Source organism: Eublepharis macularius, chromosome 2 (assembly GCF_028583425.1).
Source record: "Eublepharis macularius isolate TG4126 chromosome 2, MPM_Emac_v1.0, whole genome shotgun sequence".
In the NCBI taxonomy this organism is placed as follows: domain Eukaryota; kingdom Metazoa; phylum Chordata; class Lepidosauria; order Squamata; family Eublepharidae; genus Eublepharis; species Eublepharis macularius.
The window spans coordinates 6,025,989-6,042,493 of NC_072791.1; the positions used below are offsets into that span (position 1 = coordinate 6,025,989).

At 41.9% G+C, this 16,505-nt stretch overlaps 1 protein-coding gene across 2 annotated transcripts in view; it reads left to right on the forward strand.

The window, feature by feature from the left end:
• Window positions 1–16,505, forward strand: part of DDHD1 (DDHD domain containing 1) — a 44,710-nt gene that overhangs the window by 7,481 nt on the left and 20,724 nt on the right. For both annotated transcript variants that reach the window (XM_054972449.1, XM_054972450.1), the window contains exon 2: window positions 5,504–5,677. In XM_054972449.1, the coding sequence (XP_054828424.1) occupies window positions 5,504–5,677 (174 nt within the window). The remainder of the gene's footprint in view (window positions 1–5,503; window positions 5,678–16,505) is intronic.

The window sequence follows — 16,505 nt, forward strand, 5'->3', positions numbered from 1 at the left end:
TTGAGACCTTAGACATGTGGCATGGTCATCTCCTTCTTTTTCAGATGTTCTGACGGATTCGTCGTGGACGTGGATTATATTTGAAGAAATGTTGCTTTCTTTGTATTTCTGTCTTCATTATCATACTTTATTTCCTTTGAGAGAGACAAAGACAAATGTGTATTCTTTTCCAGGCTTGGTATAAATTATCCCTGCTGACGCTGTAGATCTCGGTAAGTGGAGACTTCCTCCAGGACAGGATAGCAGCAGAGCCTACAAATGAGCTGAATTGATTTTGCGGTTGGATTCGGTGCATTTGCAGAAGCCTTGCGAGGCTTTTTGTTAATTTGTCTAATGGTTTCAGGCATAGGGAGAATGTTAGCAAAGGGTTTTTGTTGTGTAATGAGTTTCGGTTGCAGACCTTTCTGATAAGGAAGTTTAAAGGTGGAGGAGAGGAGAGATTAGAAATAAGCATTTTCTTATATGTTTAATATGTACTTTTTCATTTCTAGTCTTTCTCATTGAGACTCGAGGATAACAGAATTAGAAAACAATGCAGTAAAAACAGCATAGTATATACAACAATGCAATAAGAGTAGATTACAAAAATTAGAAAACAATGCATTGGATAATGCACAAGAATTGGATAATACGCTTAAAAAGCAACGCACTAAAAAAACTGCCTGCAAATTCCCCAAATTACATCCCTTTCCCAGAATGTCCTCCTGAACAATTCTGTTTTACTCAATCTGTTGTAGGGGTTCCCGGCTTTTTTGAGTCTGCTGGCACCTTTGAAATTTTGACACAGTGTGGCGGCTGCAACTGCAAAATGGCTGCAGCAACTGCAAAACGTCAGGAAGTGAAGTTATGCGTAACTCCAGTAGTAACACTTTAACATTTCAGGCAGAAGCTCTACTGTGGATGCCTTTTAAAATGACATATTGTTTAAAAAAACTTTCTTCAGTCATGCAGAGAAGATTCTTGTGCTGTTGTGGCAGGTGCTATCAAAAGCAAAGATTTTTTAAATCTGCTCAGCCAATAAGAAGCCCTGCTGGGCAGAAGTCCCACCTCACTCCACTCACTTTCTAAAAACACTTGGGCACCTAGAAAGGTAATAGCAGGCGCCATGGCACTCATGGGTGCCCTTTGGGCAACTCCTGATCTATGGTATGATATAAGTAGGCATGTGCGCTTCGGGATTCTGATTCAGGTTAAAAACCCGAATCAGACCCAATTAGGGAAGATTCGATATTCCCGAATCGGGTCTAGCGATCTGGAAATACCAAAGCAGAGCAACCCGAAGTGATTAGGGTTGCTTCGGGTTGCTTCGTGTTTACTGGGTTGTAGGCTGGCCAAAAAACAAGCCTCCAATTTATATCCCTTGCAGCATCTCCTTCCAGAGAATCCACTGGCTGGAAGGATGATGCAACAGTAGAATTGGACACTCCTAACTCCCCCCTCCTTCTCTGACCTCCCTCCTCCCCCTTATACTACTATCACGAAGTGATTAGGGTTGCTTTCGGGTTGCTTCGTGTTTCGCATTTGCAAACAGCCAGCAAAGTTCTGCAAAATGCAAAGCTTCCCGCTCTTTCTTAGCAGAGGGGAGGGGGAGAAAGAGTGACTAACTCACTACAACCTCCCCCCTCCCATTTGGTAAAAAAAAGGCAGGAAGCTTGAAAGCAGCACGTTCCTAGCTGTTTGCAAAGTTGCTTGCAAACAGCAAGAAAAATGCTGCTGTCAGAGATTCCCTCCTTTTTTCTGAATGGCAGGGTAGTTAAGGAGGGATAGTAGTATAAGGGGGAGGAGGGAGGGAGGTCAGAGAAGGGAGGTGGGAGTTAGGAGTGTCCAATTCTACTGTTGCATCATCCTTCCAGTCAGTGGATTCTCTGGAAGGAGACGCTGCAAGGGATATCAATTGGAGGCTTGCTTTTTGGCCAGCCTACATTTTCCCTTGGCCCACAGAGAGACATTGAGAGACTTCCCCTGCTGGATAGACTCTCTGTCTCCATGCTGTACATAGAGATTTCCTCGGGTTCCCCTAGAGTTTCTCACAGTTTCAGCCTGAAGTCAGCTTCGGGGGGGGGTACTCCCTCTTTTAATAATTTAATATTGATGTAATAAATGTTAATGTAACATTAATGGCTGCTGTTACCATAAATCTAATAAATTAAATTTATTTAAATTGATTTTTTGTTGGTGTGATTCTCTGATGTGAAGGTTGGTCCTCATAGGGGAAAATGAAAAGTGGCACTGGCTGGCCAGCCTGCTCTGGGGGTTTCTGGAGCGTTTGGTTCTGTTTGGCTATCCCAGGAATGTGTGCATAAGTGTCCCTGAGAAAATAATTTTTAAAAGTTCCCATTATCGAGAATAATGGGGACTGGCTGGCCAACCAGTTCTGGGGGTGTTGGGCTTTTGGGCGGCTTTGGTTTGGTTCTGTTGGGCTGCCTGGGCTGTGGATGGTAAGTGGAAGTGCATCGCTTCCACAATCCATGTGTTTACTGTGTGGGAATCTGGATTTCCTGCAATAGAAACAGACAAGTGGAGTGGCTAGGATGGTCAACCTTCTTTGGGGGACCATTACATGACCCCTCAAAGTCCAATCTCCCTGACAATAGGGTGATCTTCAGAGGGCAGGTAGGAGTATGTCCCCTGCAAGTTTGGTGCATTTTGCCTGCAAAATGCCACCCCCCTCCCTCAGCATCTTAGAACGGCCCACTAGTTTTTGCCACATGGTTTAGGTTGAATTCAATGGATGATTCTTTGGAGGGAAGTTGTTCCCCTTTCATAAGTTTGGTTGTACTGAGGGGGATTTGTCCAGTAGTCTACTTCTAGTTGCACACTTACTTGCTTCATGTGGTTTTGTGTATTTTTAATCAAATTTTTCTTATTGAGATTTTCTGGTGTGAAGTTAGTCCTCATAGGGAATAATGTGGCTGAGCAGATCTTTTGGGAGGATCATAGCATGGCCCCCCAAAAGTCCAATCTCCCTGAAACTTTGGAAGCCGTGAGGGGAGGGTTGGGAGAGGGTTCCCTGCATATTTGGTGCATTTGCTTGCTGCTTCGGGTTTTGGGTTTACCCGATTTTTTTTCTTGCTCTGAGTAAACCAGAAGCAGGAAACCTGAATCTTTTTGGGGGTGCGCAGCCTGAGATATAAGTGTAGGAGTCTTCCTGTCTTCATAAGGCATACTGTTACCCCAGCTGGCAACAGTAACAGAGAATTCTTGGGTATGGGCAGCTTTTGACCGTATCTATTTGCAGAGTCCAACAATAAAAAGTAGTATGCAGTGTTGTATCTTTAGTAGGCAGAGTGAAGAGTTATTTGTTCTTACTATCACTGACTGTATTTTAAAATGTATATTCTGTATTTAGACTGAAAGTTCACAGATGTAGTTGCTTGCCAGGGTTTGCCCATTGCAGTTGCAGTTGACCATGCAGTGTCACTGCCCATTCATATATAGAAAGATAAAACAGCATTAATGAATCCTTTCCCAGTGCAAATTAGGAGATCCAATGGCATGTACAGATGGGAGCCAAAACAGAATACAGCTTGATCCACCTAGTTTTTCATTAGCTCTCCTGAAATACTCTGTAGGATTGCTGTGAATGAGTTTTCCCCTTGACAGAATTTGAAGTCATTTTCTGTTTGGTTGGACATGAATGTTGTTTCAGTTTACACCCGCATGTGTGGAAAAACCATGACATATCGGCTAATGGCAACATATTTACAAACTATAAGAGAGAGACTCGTAGGGAGGCTATCTGCTGAGCCTCCCTACCAGTCTCCTGTTGAGAGGGGGCTTTATATCATCCTGCCCCCCATATGAATCAATTTGACTCGAACATTGCTCCTGCCTCCCCTCCCCCCCCCCCGGTGTACTATCAGCAGGGGTGGGTGTTTAAGGATGAAGACTGCCATTTTGGAGATTACAACTTCAAACTGTAAATTATATGTGTATATGACTATATGATTTTACTGTGATTTTGAAATGTATTTATGTCTGATGTAACCCCGTTCTTGGGGAGGCCAGGCTAAAAATATAATAATAATAATAATAATAATAATAATAATAATAATAATAATAATAATAATAATAATAATAATAAAGGAAAGAGAAAGGGACACTTATTTTTCAAAATTGTACAAGTGTCTCAATTCAATATTATATTTGCCAATTACACTTTTAGATGATGTACATTAAATTTTAACCATCTTTCAGAAATTACTATCCACATTCCTGCTCAAAATTTCTGACTATAACAATGAAAAGCAGAAAATAATCTATACTGGCTTAAAGATGTGTCCTAGTTTATATGGCGTCAGATAACATCGGTATTGGATTTTGTAGAGATTTTCTCTCGTATGTAATACAATATTAGGCTTTCAGACCATGCTATATTCATTTTATATCATATAGTTCCTTCCATTTCATCCTTTAGTGGAGGATCAACGACTAAGATGAATTAAATACTTTCTAAATTGGATGGGCCGTATGTATATTCTTTTTTGTTACATACAAACCTAATTACCAAATGGGACAGATGATGCCCCTGATGGTAAGACAACATAACCACCTTCAGATGATATCATGCAGACAATTAATTTAATTTTTAATTTAATTTATTGTATTTATATTCCGCCCTCCTTTTTTTTAAAAAAAGCAGCACATAGCAAAAGTTTAGTGTATCACACAGCGGTGTTACCAGAGCAAATCCATACCATAGTAAGTGTGGCACCAGCATCTGCGTTCACATGGGGGAATAGTTTAACCCCCCCTCCACGGTGGGGGGGCACCGCCCGGCGTCAGCCATATGCCTGGCGGAATAGCTCCGTCTTACAGGCCCGGCAAAATGCAAGCAAATCTTGCTGGGCCCTAGTCTCGCAAGGCAGAGCATTCCACTAGGCCGGGGCCAGGACCGAAAAGGCCCTGGCCCTGGTCGACGCCAGGCGGGCCTCCCTAGGGCCAGGGACATTTAGAAGATATTTTCCACCAGGTCGAAGAGTCCTCTGGGGCTCATACGGTGAGAGACGGTCCCTCAGATATGTGGTGCTCCTCCACAGTCAGAAACTTGCCCCTTTTGTCTTTGACACACTTGTTAGTGAAAATCATCCAAGCAAAATATACTTGATGCTTAATTGTGGAAATTTTGCTTATGATTTCCAAGGCATGCAGAAAAGTTCAAGTTACTGGAATTATTGAGTAGTTACAATCCATTGGAAAAATAAAGGTTAGGCTCCTTGCATTTTTAAATTTTAGACCCATGACTGGAAAAAATGACCTACTTTAATGTTTTGCAGTTTACTGACTTCCTCAAATCACAGGACCAACAATGTCATTGATTTACCTCAAGTTCAGCAAATGCCTTGGAACTGCAGAGTTAGCAATCACTGTAAAAGCAGTTCGGTTCCCCATTGTGAAGGCAAGATCCACTGCAGTCAATCTGTGATAGACAAAATTACATCTGCCAGACAATGTAATTTCTTAGTCTGCAATCCCGAAATGACTGTGTTCCTTTCTTTTTTAGAGACAGAAAAGATTCCTGTAATGCGTGGGCAGTGGTTTATCGATGGCACATGGCAGCCTTTAGAAGAAGAGGAAAGTAATCTGATAGAACAAGAACATCTCAGCTGTTTCAAAGGGCAGCAGATGCAGGAGAACTTTGACATGGAAATATCAAAACCCGTGGATGGAAAAGAGGGTAAGAGTACATTAACAAAGATGCTGCGCTGCTTCCCTGTATGAAAGCCATGATCTTTTATTTGCAGACATGGACTATTAGGCATGATTAACCATGAATTTGCTTTAGTCTCCTGTTAAGCACATCTGAACATTGGCTCGGTACGTTTTCAGGATCTGTAGTCCTATGTGGAAATAAAAAATTCACAAATCTACTTGTTTTTCAAACCAGTTTTTCTTATATTAAAATGTATTTTGTTGTATTTGGAATTCTTCCTTGAGTCACTCATTTTGTCCTCCTGGAAAACATAGTAACTTTATAAAAAACAACCAGTCACTGTCTTTAACTATACCACAGTTGGACAAGAAGTCTTGTATTTCTTAATTTTGGATCTTTCCAGGGCTAATAAAATCATTTGTTGTATTTTTAGTTGCTTTATGGTAGAACAAGATTCTGTTTTTAAATGATTAGGGTGAGTTTAGTTCTTGGGTTTTGAGAGTAATAACCAGTCCCCGTGTTTTGTGTGTGTGTGTGTGTAAATCCTATGAAATGCCTATAATTTACCCATTTATCTTGTACAAAACAATCAGTTGCCATGAGTAAGCTTGTCAGCAGAGTGGGCCTGAAGTCTGAATGCTCTAGGCAGAGATGCAGCTTTGTCTGTCTGCTGCATGTGCCGCCTTGCTTCTGTCTGCTGCTCCTGTCATTGCCTGCCGTCACCAGATTTCTCATCTGTCTCCCTGTTGATGCCTGAGTCATGTTTTTTAACCAGATTGGGGCTTTATTGATAGGTGGCTTCATCTGGCTTCTGAGTCCCTCGTTCCAGTCTGGTGCTTAGGACAAATTCCTTTCTTGCTCCATGGACAGACTGGTGCCTAATAGCAAAAGAGGGACATCCTTGCTTGCCACTTAATTTCCAGCAAATAAAGCACCCTGCAGATTTAAGGGTCGTTTCACCCCCTCCCCACCATACACTGGTAAAATAACAATTTTACTAAAAGGTTTGCATGGAAAAGAGAAGCATTCAGAAAGGTTGTTTTTATAGTTCTGGACATGTTTTTTCTGCATCTGTTTGGTAATTCTCTGTTTTTTTGCTACAACTTGAGCCTGGCCTCATTGTTATTCTTGACCTCCTTTTTACCACAGCAGACTGTAGATGGTTGTTAGCATGGAGAATTACTAATGTGGGGAAATGAGATCATGCCTGACCTGTATCTGGGTTTGCTGGGCATTGAGGCATTGGATGCTGCATTTTCTTGGTGTCTCTATCCTTGTTAAATTCAATGCTCTTTAATGCCTGGAGGTAGGGCAGGCATGACCCAGCTCCCATAGCATATATAGGCAAATTGCAGTTTGAGCCAGACTGGGTGGATGAAGTGAATACCTCTTAAACTGCTGACAATGCCACCCATCATCATGGAATTGGAGGGAACTCCTGCGTCAAGCTGTGGTCTGTGGATTATAGAGGAGAGGAAAATTCCATTTTGAAACACTTCTCTTCAATTAAAGTCTTACTTGGATGGCTTATGTTCTTCTGGGATGCCCAGCTTGTAATGATCTTTTAAAGAAATTATTAAGCATTTTGTATTATTAAAGCCCTGTAAAATGCTTGCTTTGAAATCATATTGACTTCATTGGGACTTGCATATGTCTATTGGGATTGCAGTTATAAAAGCGAACTTCAGGCGGAGGTTTTACGGCTCCTAAAGACTCGAGAGCAGAAAATGTCAGGATCTATAGAAAGGGAGGTGAAGCTATAGTCGTATTCTTCCATTTGACAGCTTCTCTAAATTCCAGGCTCCCAGTAGAAATCTAACCGTTGCCACATAACCATCGCCATGCACTTTCTCTCCAGTGTTCCATTTCTTGTGAACGAGATTGGTCAGCTTGAACCAGAGAGGACAGAGGGTAGAATCGTCTCCTGTCCGTCACATGATCAGATCTTGTTAAACCCTCTCAGACAATTCCCAAAGATGGATAAAATGGGAGTTCCCTTTTTGGAAGCCATGCTGATGCTTCCTCAGTAGGATTTAATAATTCTGTCTTTAATAACAGTTTCATCTATTGTTTCTCTTATTTGCCTGAATTCTTCCAAGAACTTTTTTAAAAAAACAATGTCTTTGGCATGGGTAGCTACCCATGTTTTCCTGCAGTGAACAATCTCTTTGTCTTCGGCAATCTCTACACTCCTTTGTCAAGCTAGTTTCTTGCTTCTGATGTATATAAAGAAATTCTTACTGCTTGTCTTAATGTTCTTAGGAGCATGCTTCTCATGGCTCTCTTTCAGCTTTCCGTATCAATTTCCACTTGTTTTGCTATCACCTCTGTTCCTTTTCATTCACCGTGTTTGCGTAAGACTGAAAGGAAATAGTCCTTGTTTTATGGCTTAATTGATTTCACTCATTTGTTACACTGACCTCCTTTTAGATCTGATGGTGGTGTCCTTATCTACTGTGTACATTCTAACTGAGCTTTCATTGTTGTGGGTTTAAATAATTTCCAGAGATCCTGAAGGGATTTGACCCTTTCTGTGTGTTTGTGTTGCATGTGTGTGTTATGTGTCATAAAGTCACCTCTTACTTATGGTGATCCTATGACTGAAAGACCTCCAGAACGTCTTGTCGTTAACAGACTCTTACCCCATGACATTGTTTATGGAAATGTTCGTGACTCTGTATGGAAATGCCTGCCCTTGTCCTTGCCACTGATTGTACTAATCTCACGCTACGTAATCCGCCTTGAGTCTCAGTGAGGAAGGCGGAATATAAATGACGAATGAATGAATGAATGAATGAATGAATGAATGAATGAATGAATGAATGAATGAATGAATGAAATAAGATCTTGGCAACTGGGGGATGTGGCTTCTTTTATAGAGTCAAGCCATCTCGCTTTGGAACTTCCTCTTTTCCTACTGCCTTCCACTTTTCCTAACATTACTGACTTTTCCAGAGAGTCTTGTCTTCTCATAATGTGCCCAAAGTATGATTGCCTCAATTTGGTCATTTTAGCTTCTAGGGAGAATTCAAGCTTGATGTGATCTAGAACCCACTTACTTGTCTGTTTGACCGTCCATGGTGTCCGCAGAACTCTCCTCCAGCACCACATTTCAAATGAATCAATTTTCTTTCTGTCAGCTTTCTTCATTGTCCAACTTTCACATCCATACATGGTAATGGGGAATTCCATCGTTTGGATTATTTTAATCTTGGTCCCCAGAGAGACATCCTTATCTTTCAGGATCTTTTTTAGTTCCCTCATGGCTGCTCTTCCAAGTCTCAGTATCCTGATTTCTTGGTTGCAGTCTCCCTTTTGGTTGATGGTTGAGCCAAGGAATAGAAATTCTTGAACCATTTTAATTTCCTCATTGTCAACTTTAAAATTATGTAATTCCTCAGTCATTACTTTTGTCTTCTTGATGTTCAGCTGTAATCCTGCTTTGGTGCTTTCTCCTTTAACCTTTATCAGTAGTCATTTCAAGTCTTCACTATTTTCTGCCAGTAACATGGTGTCATCTGCATATCTCAAATTGTTAATGTTCCTTCTACCAATTTTCACTTCACCTTCTTCTTCTAAATCGAATACAGTTTTCCTTATGATATGCTCTGTATATCCTTTTGAGTTTCCATTTGATGAATCCCCTCATTTTTTAGACATTTCCTTTTCTGAAATCGAATATGGTAATGTTGGCCTTCTTGGATAACCTTCCATTCCCAAACTCTGACCTTCTCGGTGCCATGATCACTGTCTCTAATCAGTGCAACAGCACATACATCCACACCAGGTCCTGAGTATCATTTAGTACCAGATTCTGCATTACACCTCTCTTTTAGTTAGCACCATGACCTGTAGTTGTAAGGCATAATTATTTACAGATTTTGTCACTTTCTAAGACCTGAACACACATTAATCCAGCTAATATGAGGGTAGTTGAAGTTGCCCATTGTTATTCAACTTCTTCTGTGATTACCTTCCATTCTCCCTTTTAGATCACTCTAAATTTTGGTCAGACCGGTGATACTTCATCACTGAAAGTAAGCTTTGGGCTTCATGTTTCCTTCCTTCGTAATTTGCTGGATAATCTGTCCCTCTGAAGAATATACCGTGGCAGAAAAGGGTGAAAAATTGTTAAAGCGATTGTGCGAGACAGCATTTAGAAAACAGAAGTGCTATGCCATTTGTGTATAGAAAAGCTATTCATTTTAAGCTGGAAAAAATAGCTAGAACAAGCTCATACACTTAGCTGTTGCTGTAACTCCCACTTAAAGCTCTGTAGAAGCAGGGAATTATTTGTGCTGCTTTTCTTTGAGAAGCAGTGTTGTTAACACTTGATGTTAGGCAGACAAATACCGGAAAATGTTCCCATGAGCCAAGTAGGCCCTTGTGCCATTGATGGGCTTGCATCATAGCACCAGTTCCTACTAGAAGCAGGAACAAGGGCCCTCTTTGCGGCGAGCCTGTTTGACAAGTGCCTTTTAGAAGCAGGCACCTCCTGTCTTGCCCCTATGCGGCGGAACGGTCACAGTAGGTTTTGGCTCCCTGAACTGTCTCAGTTTGGTGTAGTGGTTAAGAGCAGTGGGACTCTAATCTGGAGAGCTGGGTTTGATTCCTCACTCCTCCACTTGAAGCCAGCTGGGTGACCTTGGGCTAGTCACAGCTCTCTCAGAGCTCTCTTAGCCCCACCCACCTCACAGGGTGTTTTGTTGTGAGGATAATAACAACGTACTTTGTAAACCACTCTGAGTGGGCATTAAGTTGAACTGAAGGGCGGTATATAAATTGAATGTTGTTGTTGATATGGAGATCAGCAAACTGATCTCCATATCAGAAGCTACTGTTTGCATCTACTTCGCCCTCCCCTCTCCACCTATATATCTGACCAGTTTCTTCTTGCCCTCCATGCATCTGACGAAGAGAACTCTGATTCTTGAAAGCTTACGCTACAATAAAGTTGGTTAGTCTTAATGGTGCTACTGGACTCGTTTTGATGTTGTTGTTGTTGTTGTTGTTGTTGTTATTCTTCAGTGGCCACCCTGAGTCTCTACCTGGCAACTCGCTTCCCTCTTGGCCTGCCAGACCCTTGGAATTATTCATTCTCTCTCTCTTCCTTCCCCTTTGGTATGCTGCTACCAGTTGGCCAATTGAGGAACGGCCCACAAAGCACTCCCTACTTCCCTGCTGCACTTCGGATAGTGCCTGTTTCTCCCCCTGCCCAGCGGCTGTTTACCACAGGGATGCTTGTCCCACTTGTGTGCTTCTGAGGAATTAGTGATCAAGCAACTAACCACCTCCATTCGCCAGTGCCTGTTTTTGAATAGTAAAAACAGTAAAAAAGGAAAAAGTCTACACACATACTCATCCAAAAGAAAGGTGCAAACATGCAGTCCTCTGTCCCTAACTCTGTACAGGTCCCTGCAGGTCTTATTCCAGGGCAGACTCTTTAACTGTGGAAGTTACAGCAGTCTAAAAGCTTCCTATTACCCTTTGTGAGCTCCACATGATAATGATGGCAATTCAGATGGGATCAGCCAGGATGGGCCATGCAAACCAGACTTGTCAAAATGGACCCGTTCCCCTCACAACCAGACAATTTATTTTCTCTTTCTGCCTTTCACAAGAAGAGATACTATATGGCATCTCGCATCCTTCCCAAAGTGTTACATTCCTGCAACTGGCCTTGGATCTTGCTCTTCTACTGCAGATGAATACAACTACTCGCCTGAAACTATATTCCTGCCAGGGTATGAGATAACCTTTTGATTGTTCTCTGTTAGCTAAAAGCATTTACAAAACTGGGAGAGCCATCTACAGGTGCTTGAGAACTTTCCTTCTTTTTCTTGTCCTTATGTTGACAGAGAAATCTCCAGAAATGAATGTGAGGATTTCAGAGCTTCAACCCTCAAAATAAAACATGTTTCTTCATACCCTATAAATGTAACAATTTAAAAACTGACTTTTAAAAAACGGGTTCTCTGTATTTTGACAAGTGCTGCCTGTTCTGAATGCAGCGCCTGCTAGACAGGCAGAGATTAGGGGCTCCAGTGTATGAGTGGCACTGTGGGGCTGGGAAGAAGAGTTAAGAGCGTTGGGCACTGGGGGAACATTTGAGGACAAGCCAACCCTGTGCTAAAGAGGCAGGTTACAGGTTCCACTCGATAATGGAATTGCGCTGCTGGGGAATAATGTCAAAGAGGGCAGAGCAGTGACCTGACCAAGAGAGCAGAGCAGTTTGGAACTAACTTCTGTAGGAAGATGACAGGAGCTGGAGAGCATCTGCTTTGTCCTTAAAGGATGATGATGGGTTAATGGGTCTGGTTAATACAAATGGGGTAGAATTTGCCAGTGAGAATGTGCCAGGGGTTGGGTCACCTCTTCCCACTCAGTGCCCTTTCATCCACTGCGGGAGCAGCAGTGTCTAGAGACTTTTCTAAGCATTATTCCTTTGAAGACCTAGCTTGATGCTATGGTGCTTTATAAATATTTTTTCTTAGCACATACACCTTTTCTCGGTCTGTATACGGTAGTTAGTCTCCTGTTTGTCCTAGCATCTGTGCTGTGACATAACATTTAAGAGGTGACATTTTATCAGATTCAGATGGATGTTGGAGGTGTTAGCAGCTGACTGTAAATTTGAAACGTGTTAAAGAGTAAGTCTAGTTACCATGCCATTTTGTTTAGAGGTTAACCTACAAATTAACTTTACACTATAAAGCTCACTGGATCTTAATCCACTTACTGCAGTATTAGGATACAGTCCTTCTTCCTGGAACCTCTCTAAAGGACAAAGGCTCTGGATCTGATGAGCTTTGGTAATAGTTAAATGAGTAATTCCTCAAAAGTGGAAAGCAGTAGCTGTACGAGATACTGAAATATGGACTGAAGCAACGTTAGATCATTCAGTCAAAGAAAGTTGCCTTTCATAGCCTTGTAGTTTAGTGACTGTTTTGTCCCATCCTCAGCCGTGCAGATGACTTAGGATAGGGTAAGGTTTTAAAAAATTGCCTTTCCCCCACTGATTTGAAGAGGCAGTTCTTTTGCAGTTCTTTGGAGACGACTGTCAAGTAAGCTTTTATTATCTAAGACGGGACCTGAATTTGCTTACTTCTTCCTTCCTTCCCTGTCCTTTTCTCCTTTTGTACCGTCTGTATTACATTTTAAGCCATTATGGCAGGGAGCCATCTCTGTTAGCCTTTGTGCAGCATTTAGGAGCGTTATTTTATTTTACATCACCCAGCAAGTTTCCTTGGCAGAGTGGAGATTTGAACCTGGCTCTCTCCCAGATCCTAGACCAACACTCTAGTTACTATACGAAACTAGCTCTCTTTTATTAATTAATTAATGAATGAATTCATTCATTATTTTACTTGTTTGGGTATTTTAAATACTCAATAAATCCTCCCTCAACAGATGCTCTCTTAAAGCTGCCTTTTCGTTAAATTGTTTCCAGGTGATCAGCTATACAGCCCCACCACCCCTGTGTGTGTGGACCTGTCTGTGTTCTTTCTTCTGCCCGCAGAAAGCATAAGCACAAAAGCCAGCTGTTTTTCCTTGGGAAGGGGCAAGAACTAATGCATTCTGAACCCAGGGAGTCAATCTCTAGGGCTTGCACTATGAAAGACCGTGCTCAGGTCCCTGCAAGCTGGGATTCCTGTCCACGAATAAATATTATTTACATTTTTAACCCTTCCTGTCCTGAAGGCTACAGGGTTCAGTATAATTAAATGCCAGAAGGACTGGATACTCCCTATTTTCAAATGCGAATTTAAGATAGCAGCAACAAGAGCTAAGGGAAGGCCAGGGCAACAGTAAACTCCTTGAGCTTAAACTGGTGCCTCGTTTCTGGTTAAACGCATCCCCTAGAAATCACAAACAGGAGGTTGTCCTGGATTAGATAAGGATTAGATTTGGGTTTCATAGGTCAGCAGTACCTGCTAAAGAGGGAAGCCACATCAGTTTGTGTGCCTTGATGTCGATGTCTTTGTTCTTACATCAGCTCACCAGAGCTGTGCACCCAACTACCTGATTTGCAGCATGCAAACAGAACTTGTTTGCTGGAAGAAAACATTAATTTGCATGTGCTTTTTCTACTTCTGGAGTATCAGCTCAACTCTTTTGAAAGGACTTGAAAATAATTGGAACCTGTGTGTGTCTGTGTGTGCGCGCGCATGAAATGGAGAAATATACTATTGGGCCTGATTGCAACACAACCCAGACTTTGGTGCATTGTGGCCTTTGCACTATTTAAAAAAAAAACCCGCTTTTACAAATGCATCCCCTCCCAGTGGTCTGACTCAGTATGAGGTAGTTTCATGTATTATTAATAACAACAAATACAACAACATTCAATTTATATACCGCCCTTCAGGACAACCTAATGCCCACTCAGAGCGGTTTACAAAGTATGTCATTATTATCCCCACAGCAAAACACCCTGTGAGGTGGGTGTGGCTGAGAGAGCTCTGAGAGAGCTGTGACTGGCCCAAGGTCACCTAGCTGGCTTCAAGTGGAGGAGTGAGGAATCAAACCTGGCTCTCCAGATTAGAGTCCCGCACTCTTTACCACTACACCAACCCTCCCCATCTTATACTTGTTCCTGCTTCCTTGTACCTGTGCCAAGGAAGCTCTTTCTTTCTCCCAAACTCATGCATTTCATTCTCCAGATGGCAGGAATAACATTTCATAAGAGAAACCTATGAAATCCTAGGCAAACGATTTTTTTTTAAAAAAAAAATCAGTATCCACAAAGTTCTTTCCCAGCCAACTGTTCCTCCTACCTTTGATTTGATCGTGCCCCCTTCTTCCAAGTTTTTGCTCCCAGCTTTTACTTAGAGATACACAAAACGATTAAGCAGAATTTCCCTGCAAATCCCCCACAGTTGTGGTTTAAGACAGTTTCCATTGGTTCAGGTTAGTAAAGGTTTAATAACTGGTTCAGCTCAGCCATATGGTCATATTGTCATGCTGTTGCAACCCATCCTTCATACTTGGAATATTAGATTTCTGGTACGGTGGAGTGATTGACTTCTTTTATCTTTTAATTTTTGTTTAAATACCAGTTTCTCACAAGTTTCACTTAACAAAAAAGCCTGAAATATATTGTGTGTTAAATACATGCATTACACAGAAAATCCTGTTGCAGATCCAGGATCTTGGCTGGGGTGGAAATAGTGTAGTACAAGGAAAATAGTATGCAGATCCTGAACTTAGTTTAATTTTAAGCAGTGCCTTCTCTTGCATCATGTTCCCTTCATCTTCCAGATTCTCTCTCATCTGTTGGTGATCCGGCCCCCGAGGCTGGCCAGTGGAAGGCTTGGTGCATTGCCATAGACTCCACAGGCTTAACCCTCACCAATGCAGTTCCTCACAATAGGCTGCTGTGATTCTGCGGCCCCTTGAGGCAAAAGCTAGAAGGAAAAGGCTTCTGATAATAAGGCCAAACCAGATGTTACGAGGGAAGATGTTACGGGATTCTGTACCTGTGCATTGGATTGCCAACTGCCTGGAGAAAAAACTGTTCTGTCACTTTAACAAAGGCTTAATGGGATGTTATTTACCCATTTCTACACATTAAACCTCTAATAAAGGGACAGGGCTTTTTTCCTCCAGGTGGTTGGCAACCATACAGGCTATTCACTGCCTATTGATTCTTCCTTGCGTTTTCTCCCTTCCCAGCAGATTTTTATCCTCCTCTTTCTCTCTCCCACCTTGCCACGGGGCCTTGAAACCAAAAGTACACCCAGCTGAGAAATGTGTGTGGGAGGGGGGATAGGGTTTCAGCCTGTTTTCTTGTGGCCTGCTGACTCTCTTCAGCAAGTGTATCCACCCACCCACCCTTTCCCATGATCTCAGTACATACGACATTGGAACCTGCAGTTGCCATAATAACTTCCTGTTCTGCTCTGAGCCGTTTTCCTGAATAAAAACAAGAGATACATTTCAGTCTTATTCATAAGATTTTCTTTTACCATGAGTCTGTAGTTTGGCATACCTCCTGATTGAAAACAGGACAGGCCACAGCAGTGAATCATGCAGAGATACAGCAGACACCTTCTTCTGTGATAGATGAGTTAATATATTACTTGCAATACACTGCCTTGCAATGATCTTCCAACACAGACTTTTGGAATTGCTGAGCTATGGAGAGTGGTAAACACTAGCAGCATGAATGAATCATTCTTCTGGGTACAGATACAATGTCCTTTCACCTTTTCTCCGGTGAGGATGTTTTTTCTTCTGCTTTAAAAAAAGTTGCACTGATGTATTGTTCCATGTAAACACAAGGAGGAAATCCATGTAATACTTTTTATTAGGATCACTTGACAATTTGGTTGGTCTTGATAAAAAGGTATTACATAGATTTTGTTCTTGCTTTTGGTTTATCTTCTGTCTGCCACAGTTAATTTTCAGTCAGCTTCTGGCCTGCCTGCAGTTTCCTTGAAGGTTGAAGACTTGGATACAAACGTGAAGCCATACCTTATTTTCAGTTTTAGTCTTGATTTTTAAAATTACACACTTTCTCTGAAACTGGTAACTGGCTTTTAAAAGCATGTATCCTGTTTGGAGGTCAAAAGGGAATATTTAAAATACTGACCCCCCCCCCCCATTCCATTCCAGTTCAAGAAAAAGTGTTCCAAGTTTTGTCTTGGGTCTGCCTTGACTCCCTGCTTTAATCCCAACTGACCTTGGCGGTGCTTGTTGTTCTCCTGTTTCTTAGGTGGGGCACAGCAGCTTTCTTCCGATCCCTAACCTCCCTCTTGTGAGATGCCACAGCATTCATTCACCTTGTGATGTCCCTTCCTACACTGAACAGCACTGGCATCTTCCTGTGGGGGTAAGGTAAGTCCATCAA